The 27125-nt window shown below is 42.3% G+C and overlaps 1 protein-coding gene across 9 annotated transcripts in view; it reads left to right on the forward strand.

Moving 5' to 3' along the window:
* GNAL (G protein subunit alpha L) overlaps window positions 1–27125 on the forward strand; it is a 143682-nt gene that overhangs the window by 77970 nt on the left and 38587 nt on the right. For all 9 annotated transcript variants that reach the window (XM_038543886.1, XM_038543888.1, XM_038543887.1 and 6 more), the window contains one exon: window positions 22437–22534. In XM_038543886.1, the coding sequence (XP_038399814.1) occupies window positions 22437–22534 (98 nt within the window). The remainder of the gene's footprint in view (window positions 1–22436; window positions 22535–27125) is intronic.

A 27125-nucleotide genomic window follows, 5' to 3' on the forward strand; every position in this document is an offset into this window, starting at 1 on the left:
TCTGACATCACTGCGTCCCTTGGGAGATGTTGTTTGTGATAGTGTGGCATTCACACTCGAGAGAGACCTCATTGTTCATGCAGATGCACCAAGAGTTTATTACATTGATTTTAACTTGGCAAGTCTTAACATTATGGTGGTGCTCAGGGGACGCGATAGGGGTAGAAATGAATGTTAACACGTTCGGGTTTTGTGTCTAAGACCCCTTTGGCATTTAACATAATGTTAAATTTTGTAGTTTACAGCCTGTTGATTTTTCTATCAAAATTATTTCAATGCTTAGTAGAAGAAATAATACTATGACTCACAATGTGCAGAGCAAAATATCCTGATTTGGGGAGGCTGATGATCCCTCACAGAGCTGTCCCTTTGGTGGCTCTCCGAAGGAAAGCTCTGTGTTGAGAAGCTGGCATGGATTCGTTAGCCATTGCCAGCATCCTAATGAAGGTGTCCAAGAAAGTGATGCTGACACTCTAAAGAGATCTCCTGGCCACAGTTATTTTTAAATTCCCTGTCCATTTGTATCTATGTTGCCAGCCACAGTAGCAGGAACAGCTTGGTGTTTTTCTGTAGCCACAGCTCCCTTGTTGCGAGATAGAGACACCCAGGCTTGAGAGGTGATCAGAGAAGCCATTGGGGACTCGTACTTGCCTTCTAAACAGAGGATTGATTACCAAGAGATCGTGCTTGTTTGTTTGAAGTAAATGAAGTGGTTTCTCTCCTGGGTGTTTTTCTTGGTAAAACATTTCAGAAGTTTTAAAAATGAAAAAAAAAAAAAAAAAAAACCCAACACATATAACCAACTCCACACTATCTAAATAAGATGCTATGCCTGTATGGCAGCCACACACACACACACACACACACACACACACACACACACACAATCACCGTACTGTGTGTGTGATACATTTGGGTAAAACATTGTTAGCAGAGAAAACTTTAGCTTCTGGGTGCAGTCACCTGGACTCCTGAGCCCCACCAGCGGCACGTATGTAAAGAGCTTTCTGCTCTGTTGGGTTTAGTGATAAGGACCTGGAGGAGGATGTTACAAAGGACTTTGGGCTCGAGCAGCTTTCCTGTGTCCATCTCTGCAGTAATCCAGGTGTGCAGGGACCTCCCCACGGCCTCCACAGCAGCACCACCAGCCTCACCCTGGACTCCCAGCTATCGAGTTCTCCCACCCACCAAGTTCAGCCAGTCTGTTCACAGGCTCCTGACTATTACCACCTTCAATGTTCATGCCCTGCTGTTTCTTTGGAGGTTAAGCCTACCTTCTTCAGAGACCTTTCCGATCTGATCTCTCCCTTTTCCAAATTCCTGCCAATTTCACTTTCTGTGGCTTCCCCAGTTGGCACCATAACTTCAGTCATTATATTATTTTCAGTACTTTATTGCCCTTTATTATTTTCTAATTAGTTGGTATATCTGAGCATGGTCTCCCAACTAAAGAGTTAACCTCTTGAGACCAGGAGTGGTGGCTTATACTTGTGGTCCATCTCCCCAGCACTTCACCATGTGCCGAGCACATAACCTGCAAAATTTCAAACTCTCTCCATCACTCTGGTCTCCCCAATCCCTAACACAGTACCTAGCACACAGTTGGAACTCAGCGTTTGTTGAATGACTGATTGATTGTTGTCACTTAGGGAGTACCTGGGCAGTGAAGACAAGTTTTGAGGGAAAAGGTAATCCTAGTTTCAAAATGTTTGACAAGCTACCATCTCTGTGACATGATGATGAAAATTCTATGTGAGACTCTTTATATTCTATTTGTGGGAAAGAGGACATTATAAAATTCTTTTTTTTTTTTCATTATAAAATTCTTAAATAAAATTAGATATCTTTGTGTAATATGGACTTGTTTTAGTATTAAAATATGTCATTTCCAACAGATATTCATGTGGGTTTGAGAAATAATATACCTTTAAACAATATAGGTAGCCTTACACCGTATATGGAAAAAAAGTTAAATGGATCAGTGACTAAACATGAGAGCTAAAACTATAAAGGGACTTAGAAGAAAAGGGATAAATCTTCACGACTTCGGGTTAGGCAATGATTTCTTAGTTATGACATCAAATGCTGGAGCAACAAAATAAATAAATTGGATTTCATCAAAACTTAAAATTTTTGTGCATACAAGGGCATTATCAATAAAGTGAAAAAAATAACCCATGGAATAGGAAAAATATTTGCAAATCAATATATCTGATAAAGGTCTAATATCCAGAACATATAAAGAACTCTTACAACTCAATAACAAAAAAGATAAGGAAAAGACTTAAATAGACATTTCTCTAGACAAAATGCACATGACCAATAAGCATATTACAAGATGCTCAACATTGTTGGATGTTAGAGTAACACACATCAAAACCACAATGAGATACCACTTCCCACCTACTGGGAGTGCTATTATTTAAAAAAAAAAAAAAAAAAGCAACACTGAGGAGGAGCGCCTGGGTGGCTCAGTCGGTTAAGTGTCTAACTTTTGATTTCATCTCAGGTCATGATCTTGGGGTAGTAAGCTTGAGCTCCACATCGGGTTCTGTGCTGGGAGCAGAGCCTGCTTAAGGTTCTCTCTCTCCTTCTCCTGACCCCCCAAAAATAAAATAAAAAGTTAAAAACAACACTGATAATAAGTATTGGTGAGGATGCAGAGAAATTGGAACGCTCATGTTCTACCAATGGGAAAGGAAGATGTTGCAACCACTGTGGAAAACAGTTTGGAGGTTTCTCAAAAGGTTAAACAGAGCTACCACATGACCCAGAGGTTCCAAATCATCGAGGGCTGGGAATCGAACAGGCATTGTAAACTAATGTTGATAGCGTTCTTCACAATAGCCAAAAGGTGGGACAAACGGAATGTCCATCAACAGATGCAGAGATAAACAAAACAGGGTCTGTACCCAGGGTAACATCAGCCACAAAGAAATGAGGTGCTGATTCATGCTACAGCACAGAGAAGCCTGGGAAACATTATACTGCATGAAAGAACCCAGACCTGATGGCCACCCGCTGTAGGATTCCATTTAGGTGAAATCTCCAGAACACGCAAATCCCTGGAGACAGTAAGCAGCTCAGTGGTTGCCTGGTACTGGGGGGAGGGGAGAAAGAATGGAGATTGCGTAATGAGCACAGATTTTCATTTGAACTGATGAAAGTTCTAGAACTTATTTAAACAGAGATGGTGGGTATACAACATTGTGAATATACTAATACCACTGAATTGCACGCCTTAAAATGGTTCCGTTTATATTATGCAAATTTCAATTAAATTTTTTAAGAATCTTAAGATGTACATGAACAGGCACCTAACGGTGTTTGTGTCCATCATCAGGAAAAATTCACTTTCTTAAATTTCTGTTTAGTGAAAGACAGATTAAAATAATTTAAAATATTGCAGTTTTTCCAGGCATCGTTCATGCTAAACTAGAGATTTAAGGATAGTGACTAAAGGGAGGATGCCACAAAAGGCTTTATACTTTATATACATTCTATTATGGGAAAAGCTGAGCTGAGACCTTTTTTAGACAGATACTTCCTTGAACCTCAAGCGTGGTGTTATTTAGGTCTCTGTCTATACGTCTGGGCCATCTGGCTGTGTCAAGAGCTGGTGACAACAGGACTCTGCTGCTGCCAGCCAGGCCTCTGGTCTCCTATACACTTTGGTTGCTTGGCTGGGATGACCAGGCCTGTGCTGAAGGTCTGGATTTCACCTGGGTTCTCTAGATGTCCTCAGACTCCAATAAGGAGAACAGCCCTCTCTAAGGAGAAGGGGCTTCCCATGGGGGAGGGGTGAGCCCATTTCATCAGCTCCAGGTGACTGGGGACTGTAGCATTTTGTTCATGAAGGAATGGAGGCCGGCAATGAGGTTTATAAAAGATGCAGTCTACTATGAGACACTAGAACATTCCCTCCTCTCGCCCCCCAGGAGACTGTTACTGCATTAGAGGAAAGTGATCATTCCCATTCTATCCTGCTACTTGCGGGCAGACATGCCTTAGATTCAGAGACAAACATCATTAAGCAGAAAGCTGGTGAAAGGTAACCCTGACACCAACCATGTGCTGACTAATGTGGTGAGAGTACATATCTGTTGTAGGATTTTTTTATTTTTAATACAAGAAGGACTATGAAGGAAAATAAAATCCCTTCATAGCCCCATTCCCCAGAGATAAACATTATAAACCTTTGGTGACGTCCGTCCAGTATCTTATGGACAAGCATACCTATTTTTTTTATTAAATTCGGATGTTAGCATGTTACTGATTTAAAACCTGCTTTTTAAACTGACTAGAAATATTTTTCATTTAATAAATATGCCTTTACAACTTGATTTTTAATGACTACAGAGTATTCATCATATTAGTATCTCATTACTTATATAGCAAACTCCCTATTGTAGGTAATTAATTTTTTGCTATTATAAATTATGTGTAATTTATCATATATGTAAAATACTGTGTGTAACTTTTTACCACTCTTGATTTTTTTTTATTTAGGATAAATTCCTAATAAAACTGCTTAAAGATACAACATCTTTAATACTTTCTTTAAAGATTTCATTTATTTATTCATGAGAGACACAGAGAGAGAGAGGCAGAGACACAAGCAGAGGGAAAAGCAGACTCCCTGCGGGGAGCCCAATGCAGGACTCAATCCCAGGACCCCGGGATCATGACCTGAGCCAAAGGCAGACGCTCAGCCACTGAGCCAGCCAAGTGCCCCAATCTTTAATGCTTTTGATTTATATTGTTAATATTTACTGCTTTGGGGGACTAATCTAATTTTAATTTCTTTGTAGTCAGAACAAAAAATGCTGTGTTTATGGTATACCAGGTTCCACCCCTTGAATTACTTGATTATTTAGTATTCCTTTTTTATAATTCTTTGGGGACAGTGTTGTCAAAGAAGTAAGCTTCTGGTTGAGTTTAGAAATGAATCGAACAGAATCTGCTATGCATTTTTTGCAAACAGGCCCACCCACACAGAGAAAACAGAGGTTCCAATGGTTTGGACCAGCCATGAACTAATGCCATTACAGGGAGTTGGAGAGAGAAGAGTTAGCGAACTAATTACACAATGCTGGTGTAGACATTGTAACCTCAATGGGTAAATTAGATTTTCTACAAGAAACGTATTCTAGCAAATACTTTCCCACGGCAGATATATAACGAGCATGTCCAGTCTTTGGCAGCAGACATGTACAACACACTTGTGATACTCCTGCCCTTGGGTTAGCATTACGTGAGAGATACTGTGGAACCTTTGGGTTCTTAGGGGTTGATGACAGGAGACTTCTCATTTTGCAACTATAGGGAAGTTCAGCTTCGTGATGGCAAAACACAGAACCAGATGGATTGGACCTCAACGGAAGCTTCCCTTACATAGCTAATTCTCTTTATTCTTAGTGCCTTTAAAATAGTTAGTATTTAAGTCTTCCCCAGTCTTCTGCTGTCTTTACAAGAAAAGGCAAACACTGATCCAGTTCCCTCAGATGTATGAATCGTGTTTGTATTTACAACATGCATACAAATAATGATTTGCTGACATCTGTCACATTCAGAATTATATCTTTTGACTATAACGTTGATATATTTGTTGTTAGACATCTTCATGGAATTAACTAACAGTGTTTATATCATAAAATGGAACGTTTAGAATCACATATGGGTGCCAAATCATTAGTTCAAAGCACTTCAGCAGCTTCACAGATTTTAAATGAATATACCCTCTCTAACAACATCTTTAGAAATTACACCTCGAACTAATGAGCCCTGAGCTCCCAAGCCTGTTTCCCCAGGCACAGAGACAACCAGTACCTCTGAGACTGTGCTTTTGGGAGAGTTCTCTCTCTGGCACAGGAGTGCTCTGAGTGCTTTGCTGTCTTCTTAGGACAGGTGTTACAGCATCCTTTTCAAATGTCTTGTGACATCTTTTAATTGCCCTGTCTTAAACACAAATGTCCCAAAATTTCCACAGTGAGGCTGTTTCACTGGTCTCCTACAGTAACACAGTGACATAATCAGGTCACCCTCTAGCCCAGGCCAGCTGTGGCCTTCTGTTTGTCACAACTGACCCACCCTAAGCACAACTTTTGCTTGTGGCTTTTTTTTTTTTTTTAAGATTTTATTTATTTATGACAGAGAGAGAGAGAGAGAGGGAGAGGCAGAGGGAGAAGCAGGCTCCATAGAGGAAGCCTGACATGGGACTCGATCCCAGGACTCCAGGATTACGCCCCGGGCTGAAGGCCGGGCGCTAAACCGCTGGGCCACCCGGGGCTGCCCTGCTTGTGGCTTTTTTAAGAACTGGCTTGAAAGTTTTAGTAGCAACGTCTGAAAATGACATGATTTACAAAATGTCCTACTGTCTCCATGCTGCCAGGTGTGTGAACCCCTTTCTTCCAGTCCCCAAGTCTTTCTCGTTACCTCTCGTCCTCTCCCCATCCTCCCCTCCTCTTCACTTCGTGCTTTCTGTCCCCAATATGTGTCTGTTTCCTTGGTCCCCTTCCTTTCCTTTTCTCACCTCTCTCTCTCCTGTTCACAGGCCATGAAACCAAAGTGCCATTACTGCATTATTATTATTATTGTTGGTTTTATTTTGTAAGTTGAATCTAATATCCCATGTTCTGATTTTCCCCCTGTGGACCAACAACCTTAAAAATGACAACTATAGGAGCACCCGGGTGGCTCAGTTGGTTAAGTGTGTGACTCTTTGATTTTGGCTCCGGTAATGAGATCAAGCCCCACGTCCGGCTGTGTGTTCAGCTGGGAGTCTGCTTGAGATTCTCTCTCCCTCTCCTTTGCCCTTCCCCCTGCTCACTCTAAGTAAATAAATAAAATCTTTTTTAAAAACGACAACTACATATTTATATATACCCTTATCTCCATATATTTGTTTCAAACGCAAACATACAATATAGACAGATAATAGGTAGATGGCTAGATAGATGGATGGTTGGACAGATGAATAAATGGATGGATGGAAGGATGGATGTATAAAATGGCAAACAGCAAGGGTCTTACCAACCCTTGTGGTGAGGCCCAGTATTTAGGAATTATGTGAGGGTTGTGTGACCAGCTGTATGGAGTTGTATAAATGGAGGGAATAACTATACACATTGGTTGTTTGTTATCCATGAACATTGCTGGTCATAATTAGGAATTTTACAAGTATGGAATAAAGGGCTCTTGCTGGACGTTCTAGGGAGGTGTGTAAGTGGCAGGGGGCAATTCACTGCCATGCAGAAACAACATTTAGTAAGAAGAGACGTAAATCCTGGCAGAAGCCAAAGGAAGGAGAAAGGCAACTGCCTCAATAGAGTGTCCCTCAAGCCACAGGCCTGGGTAGAACTTGACCTTGACAAATTACAAGGCCAGGGCCAGGGAGGGGGGGGAGCTAGGGGAGGGGGTTGGGGGAGGGGCTAGAACCCTCAGGGCAAACAGTGGACTGTACTAACAACAACCTGACATCACAGCTGGGCCAGGAAAGGGCTGGGCAGCCTTGGACTTGCTGGGTGTGCTGCGGTGAGGCAGGGCTGCTGGGTGGGAGGCTCAGCTCTCTATCCTCATAGAAAAGGAAGCTCTTTGGCGTGCAGTGCGTCACTACGCTATCAGTTACATGAATTCTCTGTAATGTATTCAGGACATACAGGCCTGTAAACGTCAAATTACAAAACCCACTTGTAGACACAAACCAGGTTCCCATCAATTCAGAGTTACTCACAAGGAGCGATGCCAGGCTGGTCCTTAGAACAGGTGCAGCAGTGATCGGTGTGATGCTTAGCCATCTTATATAGTGTTTATTTTTTTTTATTTTTTCAAAGCTTTCTCAAATATGAACTTGGTTACCTATTTCCCTGAAAGTTGAGGGACATTTTTCTTGTGGTGGGAAGAAAGGTGGATTTAGGATAAAAATTATTTCAAAAATATTTCTTCTTCCTATAATCTGTCAGATGCCTTAATTTATTCCATTTGCCAAGAAAAATCTCATTTTCTTGATAGAGTCAAGGTAGGAAAAAAAACCTGATAAAATGAAAACCATCTTTCTTTTGTACTTCCTCCTAAAATCCTGTTGCTGCTCACTCATTTTATCTTTTGGCCCTAAAAGGTCCATTGAGGAGTAAGAACTAGAACCATTCTGTTTGTGGGATTCCTTGGAAATTGTTTTCAGTTCTTATTGGAATAACTCAGCCGATTGGAAGGAAGCCATCTTTCTACCTCCCTGTTATGCATAGTTTTTCACTTCTACCTTGATAATCCAGTTGAATTTCCCCTTTGCTAGCAGCCTTGCCCCCACGTGTACGTCTTGGTTTTCATTTTTTCTGTACATTTAGTTTCTTCTCCTGGCGCTCCTCTTCCTCCAGGCCTCTAATCCTCCAAATCTAGGGGATTTCTGAGGTCCTGTCCTTGTCATCCTTCCCTGCTTTCTCACTCCTCTCCCCCTTGGCAAGTCACCTTATCTTGCTGTAGATAGTGGCTTATCACTGTGATCAACATCCCTGTCATGCCTGGATTCACATTCGTCAAGCAGAGCTCTGGAGTTCTCTTGATCCAAACCCCCAGTGACTTCCCAGCCATTCACAGATTCCAAAAATAGCCATGGAGTTCTGCACAACTCCAGGTGCTGTGGAGACAGCAGAGACAGGAGAGGGGACCCTCATGGAGCTGACACTCTGGTGGGGCAGACAAAACCACAGCCACTGAGTAGGCGAGCACACAGGACGCTGCGGGGCAGAGCAGCTGTTTTATACCGTGTTGTTAGGACCCCATGGTGTTGGGGCAGAGGCCTGAGGAGGCAGCGTGCCGGGCCTCCCCCAGGGGCAGCCGGGCCTGCGTGTCTGGAGAAGAGGGTCAGGGACGTGAGGTCAGAAAGGGAGTCAGACAATGTGGGGACTTCGGATTTTACTCTGAGGTGGGAAGCACTGAGTTGGTTTGATTTGGTTTGGTTTTCTTCATAAACGCTTCTTTTATTGTGGTAAAATCTACAAAACATAGAATTTACCATGTTAGCCATTTTTAAGGGTACGGTTTCTGTTGCATTAAGTACATTCACACTGTTGTCCGACCGTCGCTGCCATCCATACCAGAGCTTTGTCATCTTCCCAAACTGAAGTTCTGTCCCCATTACACAGTGACTCCTCATTCCCCTCACCCCACCTGCTGGCAGCCATTATTCTACTTTCTTCTCCATGAATTTCACTACCCCAGGGGCTTTGCAGAAGTGGACTCGTACACCATTTGTCCTTCTGTGTCTGGCTTGTTTCACCGAGCATAATTCCCCCAGGGTTCAGCCATGTTGTGACATACTGCAGGATTTCCTTCTGTTTTAAGCCTGAATAATTCCATTGTATGCCTGTACCACATTTTGTTCATCCATCTGTGGACACTGAGTTGTTAGCATGGGATTGTTTTGAACCCAGTTGAAATGTGATCTGACTTATGTTCTCAAATAATCCATGGCTCCAGAGTTGAATAGATTGTGGTTATAAAGGGTGAAAACAGGGGCGCCTGGGTGGCTCAGTTAGTTGAGCATCTGCCTTCAGCTCAGGTCATGATTCCAGGGTCCAGGGATGGAGTCCCACCTTGGGCTCCCTGCTCTGCAGGGGGCCTGCTTCTCCTTCTCCCTCTCCCTCTGCCGCTTGTGCTCTCTCTGTCAAATAAGTAAAATCTTTAAAAAAGAGAGAGAGAGAAAGAAAAAGAAAGGGTGAAAACAGGCCAGTTGGGATTCTGTGGCAATATCTCCCAGTCCTGGATGACACCTTCCACTAAGAATGCAGCAGTGCAGGTCTAAGACGTGATAGGAATCTGGGTGTATTATGAGGGTACAGCCAAGGAGATGAGGTCGGGGGGTCAAGAATGACGCCAGGGGTTCTGGACTGAGCAAGTGGATTGTGGCATTGCCATTGATTGAGGAAGACTTCAAGTAGAGCACATTGTAGGGGGAAATTAGGCCTCCCCATCTGGGCTTCCTGAGTTGCAGTTGCCTGTCAGAATTCAAGTGTTGATATCAGGCAGGCGGTGGATGTGCGAGTGTAGAACTCAGAGGAGAGGTCCCAGCTGGAGACGTCAGTGTGAGACTCACTAGTACATTCATGGTATTGAAGCCACAAGATGGAAGAAATTGCCAAGTAAGTGAGCTTACACAGAGAAGAAGACCCAAGAGGATCCATGAGCCTGTCCAGTGCTAGGAAGCTGGGAAGGGAGAAGGAACCGGGCAAAGAACACCAAGCAAGAGTGATCACGGGATAGGAGGGAAGTCAAGAGAAAGGGAGGCGTCTTGGAGGCCCGGAGTGCAGAGGCAGTGGTCAGCTGTGTTAGGTGCTGCTTCTGATAGGCCAGGGAAGACGAGACCAAGAACCCACCACCGAATCCAACAGCAGGGAGGTCATGAGCTTAATCCTCACCAGCACAAGAAATCCCCCTTTCATGCCCACCGGGCGCTTTTTTTCTTTTCTTTTTTTTTTTTTTTAACTTTGTTTGTTCTTGCTCTCACAAATCTTACCCATCCCAGGCTCTCCAGGTATCTGCTGAGTTCATGAATGAACTCTATTATTTGAGTGAGTCCATGTGTGGAGGGTGTGGGAGGAATAATCCCTCCCCCTGCCCCAGACACCTCTTCTTCCAGACACTCACTTGGTCACTATAAGCTCCAAAGGAAAAGGACCGACCCTGCCTCTTCCATGCTGCCTCCCATTTCCACACAGCATGGCCCCATGTGAGCTCAGGAGATGACTGCATGACCCTGGAGCACAAGTGCAGATGGGTGGGTCTGGCCCGGCAGGAGGAGCTGGGCCCTTGGTCATCTTCGAGGCTTCCTACTGTTTTGCAGTTGTCAGGAATTCAAGAATGCCAGGTCTGTCTGTGTTCAAATTTAAACCTGAACTACATTCAAAAGCTGGACAAGGGATCCCTGGGTGGCGCAGCGGTTTGGCGCCTGCCTTTGGCCCAGGGCATGATCCTGGAGACTCGGGATCGAATCCCACGTCGGGCTCCCGGTGCATGGAGCCTGCTTCTCCCTCTCCCTCTGCCTGTGTCTCTGCCTCTCTCTCTGTGTGTGTGACTGTCATAAATAAATAAAAAATTAAAAAAAAAAAAGCTGGACAAAAAAAATAAAAATAAAAAATAAAAATAAAAAAACAAAAGCTGGACAAGATCGACCATTTTGTAATATCTGCCACACTGTCTGCGTCCATGAGGACACATAAGTGAGTTTTTAGTCAGGTTATGAGATGCTGAGAAGAATTAAACAAACATGTGGAATCAGAAATCCAACTAGTAACTCTTGGTATACTAGTAAATGGTATCAGACGTTTCCCTCCAGAAAGAAAGGAGGCCCATTCCTAGGTATGTGCCCAGGAGAATTAACACAGCTCCACACAAAAACTCGTATACGGATATTTGTGGCAGCATTACTCACAAGAGCCAAAGAGTGCAAACAAACCAAATGTCTGCCAAATAATGAGTGGATACACAACACATGATCCAGCACACAGTGGAATATTATTTGGCAATGAAAAAGAAAGGAGCACCGAGTCACGTTATGACACGAATGCACCTGAAAACATCATGCCGAGTGAAAAAAGCCAGACACAAAAGGTTACATCTTATATGATTCCACTTATATGAAGTGTCCAGGATAGGCAAATCCAAGGAGACAGAAATAGATTGGTGGTTGCCAGAGGCTGAGAGGGAGGCGGCTGGGGGGTGACTGCTGAGAGTAGGGGACGTCTTTGGAGGGGTCACGTTCCAAAAGTGATTGTGGAGATGGCTGCACAACTCGGTGAATATACTTGGAAAACCATTGAAAATCATTGAATTGTACAACTTTAAAGGGATGAATTGTATGGTATAGGCTTCTTAATGCAATGAAACTGCTGCTTACAAAATAAAGAGGGAAAATACAAAACTTAAAATCAGAGAGTCCCCAAACTGGAAGAACTCGGAAAGATGGTCTTGCACATGTGCACGAGTATAGAATTGGAGGCTGTTGGGGGTTTGGGACCGTTTTCTTTCCCTTTTATATCAGTCGTTTGTTGTCCAATTTGCAGCCGCTGCAAAATCGCAAAGGGCCTAGTGAGCGGGTTGCCTTGGAAATCCTTTCTTTTGTGTCTACACAGAGATTTGAGTCACCTCATGCCTCTGATGTAGTGCGAGGTGGCGAATGTTCTGGAGGCTGTTTGCTAAGAAGGCTCTTGGGCGTTTGGTGCCGCAGAGCTGTGGGGCCCCACGTTTCATGGAGCAAAACTGTGTGATTTTGTTCTTTCCCACCAAGGACGGCGTCAGCTAGTGCCAGGGTCCTGGCTCCTGGCTGCACCCTGTTGCCGCTGCAGAGGACAGCAGGTGGCCCCGGGAGGTCGTTGCACCCTCTCCCTGCTCAGATGCCCAGTTCACAACACCCAGCCACGCAGGCCGGTTTTCCATGTCGGAGCACATGTTCTTCTAGAATTATTCTGCCCCCTTTCCTTCCCTCCCTTCTAGTAATCTGCCACAGATCTACTCAGCCAGCCTCACTCCCTCCCCAGCTGTTAGGTGCATGAATCTAGACAAGCCACGTTGCGGGGGGACTTTCCTGAAGGTTCTGAAGCCCTAGGGCAAGTCCAGGAATCAGACGCACTTGGTGGGAAGTTAAGGGCTGCCCACATTGTTGGTTCCCTGCACAGCCACATGATAGGTTACCTGCCTTTTGCTGATCATCGGAGCTCATCCCTCTCCTGACTCTCCGAAATCATGTGCCCTCTCTTTTCCACACCCAACATCAAGTGAGCTGTAGATGTCTCTAGAACTCAGTTTCAGAGCCTACCCGTGACTTCTGTTTCTTCACCATGTGTTTCTCTATTGGCTATTGAAATCCTGCAGGGTTTGCCACATTTTTACCAAAATTCCAGCAACACTTTCTGGGTACCTTCCTGTGCCCAAAGCCAAAGGACTCTCCTGGACGCTCAACGCTCGCAGCACTTCACCCTGTTGGTCATTACACCCTTGACTTCCTGACTGTCCTGAGTCAGGACTCGCCCCCCGCATGTCGCCCCATCCCACTTCTGGTTTGGCCAGCCACTCTTTCTTTGTCTCCTTCCTGCCCTCACCCCTCACACATGTACCTCCTCACCCCCCTGCCTCCACCTGTTCTCCAGATACTGATCTGTCCTGGCCAGCCCCTGCCCAGAAGACTGTCATGTCCCTGTGGTGCAGAGGAAGAAACTGAGTCTCGTCACTATGATTTGAACCCAGGCACTCAAATATAAAAATCTGTGCTCAAGCTATAAATATTTTCTGATCCCTCATCAGACACCTTTGGTATGTTTTACACTAAAATTTTCCCAAAGAAATGTGTATCTAATTCTATAATTGTTGCCAGTAGGAATATAGCAAGTGCACTTTTAAAGATATTTCCTTCAAATCTAAGTTCTTCTCAAAAAGGAGGGTTCCTCACTTCATTTTGCCTCTCAGCACATGAAACAGAAAGGATTCCGACTGACTAAGAAGACCAAGAATAATACCTTAAAGTGTTATGTAATTCATGCCTGATGTTCCAAGAAGAACTTTTGTCAGAAAACTTGATAGAGAATTGTCTGGAAGCAAGGACTAAAGTCGTGATTCTTTGAGTCTCTTATCCCTAATGAAAATACCTAATTATTTTATTTCTGCTCCCACACAAATAAGTTTCTCTGGTGAGTCTCCTAGGTATTCTCCAAATGCACAATTTTCTCAGAGAATTAAGATTTTACAGAGAGATTCTTAGGCATAAGAGTGGGAGTATTGTGAAGGGAAAAGCAAAAGCTAAAAAATTAAGAAAGAGATTATGGAAGAAAAATACTTGAGGAAAATCATGTTCTCATCACTATAAGGTCGATTTATTTAATTCTCTGTTATGGTTCATGGACCTGAGTAACTAAAACTATACTGACCACAGTTGTTTTATGACATTATAATTTGGAAATAAAAGATAGGAGCACTAGACAAATCTTAGTATAGCTTTTTATTTGGAAAAAAAAAGTGTTGAGACACCTGGGTGCCTCAGCGGTTGAGCACCTGCCTTCAGCTCAGGGCGTGATCCTAGAGAGCTGGGATCGAGTCCCACATCGGGCTCCCTGCATGGAGCCTGCTTCTCCCTCTGCCTGTGTCTCTGCCTCTCTCTCTCTGTGCCTCTAATGAATAATTTTTTTTTTAAAATCTTTTTAAGTGTTTAAAAGCAGCAGAAGCCATGAAAGCTGGCCACAGAGGGCAGTGAGTCCCCTTGGCTCAGTGCTCTGTACTTGAAACCACAGAATTCTGATTCTGCCCCAGGCCTTGTGGGTCATGCTTTAGGAAGAGAGAGAGGGAGAGGCCAGAGCAATGTGGCAGTTTCTGTCCACAGCCACACTTTAAAGTTTCTAGAACTAACAGGTGAAAGTAACAAGGTTGCAGGATACAAGATCAAGTACAGACATCAACTGTATTCCTATGTACTAGCAATGACAAAAATCCAAAAACGAAATTTTAAAGACCTGTACATTTACAATAATACCCAAGAAATCTACAGAGGAAAAAAATTAACAAATGATATGAAAGATATATACACAGTAAACTACAAAATGTTATTGAGAGCATTTAAATGAGACGTAGATAAACACACCATGTTCATGGATTAGAACACTCATTATTGTTAGAATGGCACCTCTCCCTTCAGTGAGCTATAAATTCAATGCAGTCTCAATCAAAATACCAACAGGCTTTTTTATAGGAATTGACAAGCTAATTCTAAAATGTATGTGGAAATGCAGAAAAACCCAAAACAGCCAAAATGACATCGAAAAAGAAAAGCCAAGTTGGAGGACTTAACCCTAATTTTAAGACTTACTAAATTTAAGACTTACTACAAGGCCACAGAAATCAAATTGTGTGTTGTTGACAGAAGAGTAGACCTAAAAAAAAAAAAAAAGAAGAAGAAGAAGAGTAGACCTATAGATCAGTGGAACACAACTCAACAAAGGTACCAAGGTAATTTGGTAATTTGGTGGGGTAGGGTAGTCTTTGCAGTAAATAGGCTGGAGAAGCTGGTTATCCATATGGAAAAAAGTGAAACATGACCCTTTCCTCACACCATACTCAAAAAGGAACTTAAATGAATCATAGACCTAAATGTAAAAGCCATAACTGTAAGACTTTCAGAAGAAAACTTGGGGGAATTTTTTTTTTACTTTGGGATAAGCCAAGATTTCTTAGAACACAAAAAAGGCATAAATGTCAAAAAGATGAAATGCTAAAAAGATAAAATTGATTAATTGGACATCAGCAAAATTTAAAACTTTGCATAATTATCACTCAGGGGGTACCTGTGTGGCTGAATGGGTTAAGCATCTGCCTTCAGCACAGGTCCCAATCTCAGGATCCTGGGACCCGAGTGGCCTGGGGCTGGCTCTCTGTTCAGCGGGGTGTCTGCTTCTCTCTCTTTTTCCCTGCCCCTCCCCCGACTCGTGCTTGCTCTCTCACTCTCTCTGTGTCTCTCTCAAATCAATAAATAAAATCTTTTTTTTTAAAAAAAAAAAAAAGGATGCTCACGAAAATTAAAATGCAAGCTGCAGTTTGAGAGAAAATATTTGCAAAACCTGTAACTGACAAAGGACTTAAATCCAGATAATTTTTTAAATGTCTTATTCTCATAAAAGAAATAATAGTAACAAGACATACAACCCAATTTTTTAAAAATGGGCAAAATATTTGAGCAGACTTAAAAAGAAGATATGCAAGTAGCCAACAATCACATCGAAAGATGTTCAAAATCATTGGTCATTAGGTAAATGCAAACTGAAATGATAATTAGATGCCACTACACATCTACCAGAGTAATTCAAATTAAAATAACTGATAAACAAAGTATTGAAGAAGATGTGGTGCAACAAGAACCCCTAGACAGTGATCTCTTGACAATGTAAAAGGGAATAGCCACTTTGGAAAACAGTGCAGCAGGTTTTTTTAAAGTTAAACCATATAGGGCATCCCCAGTGGTCCAGTGGTTTAGCGCTGCCTTCCACCCGGAGTGTGATCCTGGGGTCCCTGCATGGATCCTGCTTCTCCCTCTGCCTATGTCTCTGCCTCTGTCTCTCTCTCTCTCTCTCTCTCTCTCTTTCTCTGTGTGTCTGTCATGAATAAATAAATAAAATCTTAAAAAAAAAAAGTCAAACCATATAATCCAGCAATTCCTCTCCTGGGTGGAATCAACCCAGTCTCGTACACAGATATTCCCAACAGCAGTTTTCATGACAGTTAAGAACTGGAAGTAACCCAAATGTCCATCAACTGGTGAATGAATAAACAAAACATGGTATATTCATAAACAGAGTAGAACTCAGCAATTTTTAAAGAACAGACTGCTAATATACATAATGAAATGGATGAATCTCAAAAATTCACGCTATTTCAAAAAAGACACGCAAAAGACAAGGTGATTTCATTTATATGAAATTTCTGGAAAAGGCAAAACTGTAAGGACAGAAGTTAGATAACTGTGTCTGAGACCAGGATGGGGGCCGGGCGTGGCTTCAAAGAAGGGTAAGGAGATACTGGAGGTATTCTAAAACTCAGATGTGTTGGCGGTGGCACGACTGTATGAATAAATGGGTGAATTTTATGGTATATATAGTATACCTCAAAAGCTGTTAAAAATGATTCTTAGAGGGACGCCTGGGGGCTCAACAGTTGAATGTCTGCCTTTAGCTCAGAGCATGATCTTGGTCTGGGTATCGAGTCCCACAATGGGTTCTCTGCCTGTGTCTCTGCCTCTCTCTGTGTCTCTCATGAATAAATAAACTGTAAAAAAAAAAAAAAAAAAAAAAAAAAAAGATTCTAAGAATAGTCCAAGTGGGCTGTCCTAAAGGAGAAAAAATAGACGAGTGTGGGGTATATTGTAAATTTGCCTTTGTCTTCCCTGGCCTCCCAGGCTCAGGAAGCAGCCAGCCATTCAGCAGAGGAGGAGGCAGGTAGCGGCCTCAGAGCATGCTCTGGAAGCCAGGTTTGACCATGTCCTAGCCAGGAGAGCTTGAGCAACTATAAAGTATCTTTAATCATACTCGTCATCAGTCAAGTGGGAATTGAATCGCCTACAAGGCAGGGTTGTCTCAGATGAGACCTTGTACATAAGGCCCTTAAGACACTGCCTGGAACACACAAGGCACCCAGTAAATGCTAGGTGTGACCTCTTCTTATATGTGGTTACTTGAGATTGTAGACTGGGGTGGTCATAGGGAAGACATGGGTGAGGTTGGCAGCTAATGATTTTAATGTTTGGAGTTTTTTTTTTTTAAGATTTTATTTATTTATGAGAGACACACACAGACACGAGTTTTGTTTTGTTTTGTTTTTGATATAGTTTCTGAAAGTTGTTTCTAAATAGAATTTTAGACATTCTGTATGAAATCAGATTCAAGGATGGACAGAGATTAGGAATCACAAGATGGCATGACAATTTCCACACAGACTCAATATCCACCAGATATTTGAAAAAACAAATGACAAAAACCTATTCGATTCATTCTGTTACCCGAGGGATAAAATTGAGTGTGTGTATTTTAAATGTTCAGACCTAGACTTGAGCTTTAGAAAATGCCATGTAAATAAATGCCTTCTGACCTGAAACTATCTGTTTCTAAGGTGCATTTGATTGTGGTGGTGGACGTTATCCACGACGTTCCCATAAAGAGTTCCGTCAGTGGGGCATCTGGATGGCTCAGTGGTTGAGCATCTGCCTTTGGCTCAGGGTGTGATCCCAGGGTCCTGGGATCGAGTCCCACCATTGGGCTCCCTGTGTAGAGCCTGCTTCTCCCTCTGCCTGTGTCTCTGCCTGTCTCTCTGTGTGTCTCTCATGAGTAAATAAATAAAATCTTTAACAAAAAAAAGTTCTATCAAACATTTATTTATGCTTCAGTTTATTCCAAAAAGGATTTATTGCTGCTCACAAAGTTATAATACAAAGTAATAAAATAACTGAAAATACAGGAGAACGAGATTAGGAACAGAAGGTAAGTTATATGGAACCAGAAGTAAAATTAGCATCCAGAGTGTAGGCCATGCCCTACACACACAGGAGAACTGACTCCAAAACGGGACCTGTCAGCTTGCCTGCAGTCAACTCAGTGATGTGAATAAAAACAGTAGAAGAGTAGAAGAGCCACAGGGCTCCAAAGATTAAAAAATAACAATAAAATATAAAAAGCAGTTGCTTAAGAAATGCAAAAAAAAAAAAAAGTATTCCTGATACTAAAATTTTAGGTATTTTCCATAAGCCACCTTAGGAGGAATATCGGGTAATGAGCATGAGGAAGAATGTTTTTACACTCAACCTAGTGAGAATTTCCACCTGCACCACGTGTGAAAGCAGTTCTTCCCAAGACCTGCGTGTATATCAAGAGCGTTGGCTCCAAACCACTGCCCAACATTCCCTTCAGGAGACAAGAAATACGCTTTTCGTTCTTATTTCAAAAGTGAAAAGGGGCACCTGGGTGGATCAGTGGGTTAAGCGTCTGCCTTCAGCTCAGGTCTTGACCTCAGGGTTCTGGATTGAGCCCCACATCAGGCTCCCTGCTCAGCGGGGAGCCTGCTTCTCCTTCTCCCTTGCTCTTCCCTCCTCCTCAAGCTCTCTCTTGCTCTCCCTTTCAAATTAATAAATAAAGCCTTTCAAAAAATGAAAAATATAACTGAAAAGTTGTATCAGCAGGGATATTGTATTCTTAACATTTCCTATTGTATGATTTCCATTGTAGAGCAGTTTTGAGGAATTTAAAAGAAAAAGAAAAAACTTATGCATCTGAGAATCCCAGGTTAGCTTTGTACTTCATGTGGAAAGGGAGATGTAGATGGCAGAGGAAATGTAACACGAAAGGAGGAGTTAGATAGTTGCATTCATTTATTATTTTAATTTAAATTTTGATTGAATCAGAATGATCCTACAAATATGTTAAAGCCTTGCCTTTTTAAAAGTAAGTTTAAATTTGATATTATAATTTTTACTTTCTACAACATAACTCAAACTCTCTTTTTATTATTATTTTTTAATTTGAGTTAATACACAATGTGTAATAACTGTACAGCTCAGTTACTTGGTAAATTTATAGGTTATGCTATGCCAAAACTCTTTATTTTTTTCTCTCTTTTTTAGATTTTATTTATTTATATGACAGAGAGAGAGAGAGAGGGAGTGTGTGCACAGGTGCACAGGTAGGCAAAGTGCCAGGCAGGCTTGGGGAAGGGAGAAGCAGATTCCCCGTGGGGCAGGATGGGAGTCTGACTGGGGCAGGGAGCCCAAATCTGGCCAATCCCAGGACCCCAGGGTCATGATCTGTCTGAGCCAAAGGCACTGAGCCACCCCAGTGCTCCCTATGTCAAAGCCCTTTAAATAAGAGTAACAAATGAAATGTTTACGTATTTCATTTGCTAAATACATTAAGATCAGAGGGCAATTCTTGTTCAGTAATACAGAAAAAAAACTAAGAAATGTCATTTTCTTTTCATACTGTCAATTTCTACATATCTCACTTTTCAAAAGCAAGTTACATTTCTCTGTAAATCACCCTTTTTTTTCAGGCACACACACACACACACACACTACACTGAAATTAGTTTTATTTAATATTATTCATCTTAGTTGCTAATGGAGGCATACCAAAATTACTCCTCATCTTTATCTCCCAGTTGATTTACCAAATGCCTGAGAATTCTAGGCTGGTCTGGACAACTGGTTAAGTACAGCTGCAGAGGCTGCATTGACTAACTGAATAGTTGATGATTTTACAGAATCATTTCTTTATTTGTTGTTATTTTTCTTGTTGAGATGGTGGTATGGGGGCTGTGATTTTTAAGAGCCTTTATCTTTTAGAAATAACGATGAAATAAAATGATATAAGAGATTTGCCACAAAATAATAAATGTGGGGAAAGGCATGAGTTATTAAAAAAAAGAGAGAGGCGGAGAGAGAGAATTGGCTGTGTGTTGATAAACGTGGAGCTGAGTAATGAGTGGCCTGGGGAATTCTCTCTACTTTTGTAAGTTTGAAATTTTCCCTAATAAAAGGCAGAAGCACCAGCAGTGGCAGCTCTGAAGTTTTCCATGAGGTGTTTAGAACCCCTTAAAAAGTAAACATGGGGAGTCCTGGGGACCTAACTAGGTCCCACCATCTTTGTTCACCAGCCACAAAGCCGAAGCAGAGATTGTTGCTGCTTGTGTGCTCCTTTGGTGTTGGCCAAAGCATCTGCTTTAAAAACACAGTGCCCACGATTCCTGTTTTACTATGGCTATCAACACAGACCCCGGAATCATGCATCTTGGCTCTTGATGCAAGCAAGCCCTCCTCTCTAATTCTGTCTCAGAGGCTTCAGCTCACACTGCTGAAGGAAAAAAATGACTCTGACACCTGATAAAGACAGGAAGGAACTTTATGCAAGAAACTACTACACTGAGGGTTTGCAGGAAGGGAGAGAGATGGGGCTCGACTCCAAATATCACCGTGACACAGAGGTTATCACTGTCTTTCAAGACCATCTTGACAGTAGAAAATAGTATTTCTTATTTGGGGTGTGTGTGTGTGTGTGTGTGTGTGTGTGTCTTCATATGGCTCTTAAGAGAAAAAAAATTTTAAGGAAGCCTATAAAAACTCTCATACTGGAGTGACAAGAGCAGCAATGGGAGATTCCAGAAGGAACCATAAATCTAAAGAAAAAAAAAGGAACCATAAATCTAGCAGGACAAAAACTGGGAGGTTCAGCTACTCTCCCTCATATCGAGAGTTTCCTTCACTGTCAGCTGTGGTAATTTGGATTTGTTGGTGACAATGGGTGACTTGGGCAGCCATACCGACATGGTGCAGGACATGGTGGGCCTTTAAGGATTATCCGTGATGCTAGGATGTTGGAACCTCATGAAGCTACACTCTGGGCGCCTTGCTCCCACTGTCCCTTCTAAGGCTTTGTGCCTAATTGTGTACTCATGATTTTATTTTTCTTTTTTCAAAGAGGGCCCCACAGTACTCAGATCCACCCTTGTATGGAATTGTGAAGCTTCAAGAAAAGAACCAGCCCTTTATTTTTTTTTCTCCAAAAAATTGATGCTGATTCTTAGGGAGCATGGCAGCCATGGTGAACATGAGGTGTTGGAAGCCCCAGACCCTTTGGTGCAGATCAGAGATGGGAATGGGTATTTCCTGAGGCTGCTGTCAGGCAGATGATTGATGTGGGAAGGGATAGAAATACTCTAATGAACAGGTTTCTGAAAATTTACATAACTTCTTTTATATTTAGCAACTGATGTGTTGTCATTTGCTTCCATAGCACTGTTAATTTAATTTGGGTAATTTTGGAAATACGAATTCATAAAGGCAGCTCTTACTTTGAGAGAAGGCAAGGGCTTGGTTTGGAGGGTGCTGCCTGCCATAATGGATGAAATTGAGCTCTGCACCGGCATGGGTTTGAGGGAACCAAAAATCACTGTTCACATGTCACTTGTAGTTTTAAAAAATGTCAAAAAAAAAAAGTGACCCCAAAGAGGGAAATTTTAAAGGTTTCCTTTTTTTAAAAAAGATTTTATTTATTTATTCATGGACGACAGAGAGAGAGAGAGAGAGAGAGAGAGAGAGGCAGAGACACAAGCAGACTCCATGCAGGGAGCCCAGCATGGGACTTCATCCTGGGCCTCCAGGATCACACCCCGGGCCGAAGGTGGCACTAAACTGCTGAGCCACCGGGGCTGCCCTAAAAATTTCTTTCTGATGTACCTAATGCTTCTGGGCCAAATTGAACCCATCTGCTCAATCATGGCTATTCATAATCATGGCTCACAGAAACTTTAAAAGACAATAGCTAAAACAGAACTTACCATTGTAATATGCATGCTTTTCATTGCTGAAGGGGCAGTACCACTAGGCAGGTGATTGCATACTAAGAGCTTTAAAATTATTGTTAAGGGCGCCTGAGTGGCTCAGTGGTTTAGCGCCTGCCTTTAGCCCAGGGCGTGATCCTGGAGTCCCAGGATCAAGTCCCACATCAGGCTCCCTGCATGGAGCCTGTTTCTCCCTCTGTCTGTGTCTCTGTCTCTGTCTCTCTCTCTCTGTGTCTCTCATGAATAAATAAAATCTCAAAAAACAAAATTATTGTTAATATAGCAGTTGTATATATAGTTGATGAATGCCACAAAATTATCTTTGACTTGTAATTTTCATTTGGGAGAACTTTCTGGAATGACAAGAGTGTTTGACAAATTGAATTCAGCGATGATAACACAGGTGCATCCATTTTTCATTCTGCTGATCTCAAGTCCTGTGCGTTTTACTGTGAAGTCGACTCCTACAGGGAAAACAACTCATGTGCTACCTGCAAATTTTTTTTTGGCAATTTCTTTATACTTTTAACTTTTTAAAAGATTATATAACATGTGCTTTCTTATTTCTAACTCTTTTCAAATTTTAGGAGTTCTTCGACCATGTGAAGAAGCTCTGGGATGATGAAGGCGTGAAGGCGTGCTTTGAGAGGTCCAACGAGTACCAGCTGATTGACTGCGCACAATAGTAAGTCAGCTTCTGAGCGAGGCCTGACCTCTCTGAAGCTACCCTTGCACCCACAGTTATGCTGCCTTCCCAGGGTCACTGAAGTCACTTGAATGCAAGGAACAAAGCTTTGACATCTTACTACAGAAACCAACTTTTAAAATGTCACGTGTTTCATAGACAAAAAACTAAAAATCCAATAGGATTCAGTGTTTTGAAGAACCAGAAGCGGGTCTATTCATTTTAGCATGATCATTGTTTCCTGTTCCATTTTTTTTTTTGCTTTCCATAAAATTATAGGCATATCCATAAATTAGAATGTTTTTAGATATTCATTATTATATTTTGACTTTGGAGCAAGGCCCCCATATTAAATTTTAAATATTATCAACATCAGCAATTGAACCCAATCTCTTACTTAAAGTAATAAGTTATCATCCTATAATGTTAGAAGTAGACCAGAACCTTAAAAGTAGATAGTAATTAATATAATAAGTAAAGCTTTGATGAAAAAAATGTAATGAAGAGAAATATGAAATAAGGAAAGGACTCTGGTGCCTTGGCTGGCTCATGATTTTTCCCTGAATTGCTCATTTTCCTATTTTCTTTTGCTGTTTTCAATTCATTCTATAACTCTCAGATAAAGTGGGCCCAAGAAAAACGTTAATCAAGAACTTCTAGATATGCTTGCTATTTTGATGATAAAAACTATATTTAAGGTTTTTTTATAGATCTCTTGAGGCAGCAAGAAGTGAGTACTTTTTCATTTTAAGTCTATAAACTGTAAAAATTCATACCTGCAGAAGAGATTCCATAAGCATTCCCATGTCTGGGAATTCCCAATATTTGGAACCCGCTGGTGGAGCTACACTGAGAATACTGATTTCAAGGAGAGGGTAGCATGGCCACCCAGTCCTTTCTCATCCAGAGGAGTTCAGGCACCTATGTCTTGTGACAGCCACTGAGAGAAACCAAGGGCAAGGGCCTGAGGAGGGGGTGCTGGATGTGTCCCCAGCAGTGACAGGAAGCCAGCTGGGTAATGGAAGAGTGGCCATAAACAGAAGAGAGAGGTCAATGGGGCCAGGCCCTCCTGAGCACCAAAGGTCCTGCCAGGAACCTTAGATTTTCTTCCAAATGCAGTGAATGACTGTCAGCTCAATGAGTAAAATTATCAGGGTCACCTGGCTGCCATGTGGAGAATTAAAAGAAGGGAACCAGGGCCCTAGCGGGATGGCCCAGGTCAGATGGCAGCCATGGAGGTGAGCCCTGGGACCCAAAGGGGCAGAATTAGGCAGTGAATTGGAATACCAGAGGTAGAAGAAAGTAGGGATCAAGTAGGACAACAGAGAAGGTCACAGTGCCATTCATTGAGAGGGAGGACCCTGGGAGATATTGTGTAGGGGAGGACAGGGGACAATATCAAACTCCGATTTGGAGAAGTTAAGTTTGAAACACCTACAGGGATACCCAAGGGAAGAGATGAAGCAGACGGCTGGTTGTAGGAGTTCAGAATTGAGACTGGCAGGATATACAGAGGAGAGGGTCCTGGAAAAAGAAGTTCAGAAGTTCAAGCCTCAGAGGTTGGTTTCAGGAGGAGGAGAAACCTATAACTGCATCTGAGAAGTAGGTGGAGAGGGGGTCCTTCAGAACAGGGGAGAGGATCTCAGGGTTGAGATGAGGGAGGATTGATGATATTAAGAAGATTCACTTAACCTCCTTAGGATGATGAGCAAAACCTGGCTCATCCTCCCCCCGGTCCATGAGCATTTGGTCCGCAAGCGTCTGGTCTGCAGCAGGTATGTCTAGCAAGCGGTTTTGGTGTGACCAGGCTAGTGTAACAGAGACAGCACCCACCTGCTGCATACACCCTGAAATGAGCACCAAAAGCATTAATGGCCCTCCACCATATATGCGAAAGAAACTATTTACTACTTAAAAATTTTCATAAACTAGAAAAGTATTTAAAATTTCTCATTTCCTGCCATGCTTAACCATTCCTTCAAGGCTTACCTGAAATCAATATTCCCTTTTTAAATTAGCATGCCCTGTAATTTACATTTGTGAATCTATTACGGTCATTACTCTCGTGTCTCGTGTCGTTTGGTACGCATACTTGCTTCCACAAGAGCCAGGCAGGTTTAGATTTGGATGTGGAGTGGGGCGAGCTTCCCAGGGGAACTCAGATGCACCTTGGGAAGGTCTCAGGAGGCGCACCATTTCCCAAAGGGCCTTCATCTTTCTTTCTGGCTCTCACTAGCTCTTTCTCGAACATGTCATCTCAGTTATTTCAATGTCCCAGTGGTGCTGTAGAGATTGAAAGAATATCCTAAGTTAATGCTAGCAATGGAAATTTCAAGCACAGCTCATAATAATATTAAATTCACTTACATTGGGACGCCTGGGTGGCTCAGTGGTTAAGTGTCTGCCTTCGGCTCAGGACATGACCCCAGGGTCCTGGGATTGAGTCTCGCATCATGTTCCCCCGCAGAGAGCCTGCTTCTCCCTTTGCCTATGTCTCTGCCCCTCTCTCTGTGTCTTTCATGAATAAATAAATTTTTAAAAAATTTAAAAAATAAAGATGTCAATGTAAGTGAATTTATTATTTTTTATTTTAAAATATTTTATTTATTTATTCATGAGAGACACAGGCAGAGGGAGAAGCAGGCTCCCTGCAGGGAGCCCGATGCAGGACTCGATCCCCGGACTCCAGGATCAGGCCTGGGCTGAGGGCAGATGCTAAACCTCTGAGCCACCCAGGGATCCCCACATTGACATCTTTAAATGTTGATGTGAATACGTGCTTTATTGTCCTTTCCCAGTATTTCTTGAGCAGGGACGTCATGAGGGAGCGTCACAGTGCTACTCAGTGTCGAATTAGGAATTTCTCCTTCTTAAGAAGAATCTAGCACCACTCTTAATTTAACATGGAATATGCAAATATAAATGTTTGAAAAAGAAGTGGTATGAGCCTTGGCAACAGGCAGTTAGGATTCAGATCGCGGCTCTGCCACCAACAGTCATGTGAGAGTCTGGGCAAACTCATGAGGACAGTTATGGGTCCCATTCTCATACGGTTCTCAGAGGATTAAATAAGCATATCTCCAAAGTCCTCAGAATAGTGCCTGTGACCCCTAGATAAACTCATGCTGTTAAGTCACCAGTGTGGAAGCTGAGGTCCAGAGAGGTAAACTAAGGCATGTAAGATCATAGTTTCCCACAAAAATAGACGGCACAGAGCCAAGATCTGGCATTCCTTTGGTTCCATCCTCTCAGACAGCCATGGGCACAAGCTGCCTCATGTGTGAGGTCAAGACTCCCTCCCAGACTTGGAAGGAATGAGACACCAGAGCTTCAGTTATACTTTCTTAACTCTGGGCCCAGCAGAATCACAAAAAGCAGTTTCCCGCCTAGACCTCACTGTCTAGGTCAATCCTAGCTTCTACAGCATTGCTTTCTTTATCCATTTTAATACATGTGGGAATCGAGTTGGATCAATAATCTTAGTCTCTTAATAACTGTTGTTTTTCCTCTAAACTCATATTTTGAGATGGAGTCGAGGGATCTAAAAAACAAAGACTATTTCAGTAACAGTTGTTAGACTAACACAGGGCTACCAAGGTGTATGTTGCCAAATTAGATGTTAAAGAAATAGAAGCTGCCTCCATCAGCCATCACCATCCCTCCAATAAAAGAAATGACATTTCAGCATCAAACCAATGAAGGGACATGATCTCAGAGGAAAGCCCTAAGACAATGATACTCAGGCCATCTTGTCCAACACACTTGATTTTTAATTCCTCAGGAAATATGTCTTATTCCTTCTTAAATGTTCAGGTGAATGTTCTTTCATGAAGTCGGTGCTCCGTAGGTGCTATTTGAAATAAATGCTAATTCTAGCAAAACAGGAGCCTGGTATTCACTATGGTACTGATAAAAGTCCCTTTAAAAGTGCACACCACCCCAGATTCAGGCTCTGTGGCCTCCTCCTTCCCCCTTGTAGGTCCCCAGTGCTCTGACACATTTTCTTTTTTCCTTCCATCAAAATTGCTCTGAGAAAAGACCTGACTTACATCTTGGTGTGAATTTAAGTTACTATGTTACCTTGCTCCATGGTTTTGCATTTTGAACCTTAATGCTTATTATGAAGGGAATAATTCTAAGCTCCATTAAAGTAATTTCTTCCATGGCAGAAACCAGGGGAATATTTTGGGGAAGAGGTGCTTCTCAGTGATGCTGAAATTCTGTTAAAGCAGAACTGCTGATGAAGAGCCTGGGAACATCTGGCAGTTCCTTAAAAGCTTACAGAGGTACCTGGGAGTTCCACTCCTGGATATTTACTCAAGAGAATTAAAAACATACATCCACACAAAATCTCGTACATGAATGTTCATGGCAGCATTATTTACAAGAGCCAAAGAGTGCAAACAACCCAAATGTCCATCAAAGGATGAGTGGATACACAAAACGGGATCCAACACAAATGGAATATTATTTGGAATAAAAAGGAATGAAGCGCTGATTCATGCTACCACATAAATGTACCTTAAAAACATTATAATAAGTGAAAGAAGCCAGACACAAAAGGCCACCTATCATATGATCCAGTTTTTAT

Source organism: Canis lupus, chromosome 7, assembly GCF_011100685.1.
Source record: "Canis lupus familiaris isolate Mischka breed German Shepherd chromosome 7, alternate assembly UU_Cfam_GSD_1.0, whole genome shotgun sequence".
Classification (NCBI taxonomy): Eukaryota; Metazoa; Chordata; class Mammalia; order Carnivora; family Canidae; genus Canis; species Canis lupus.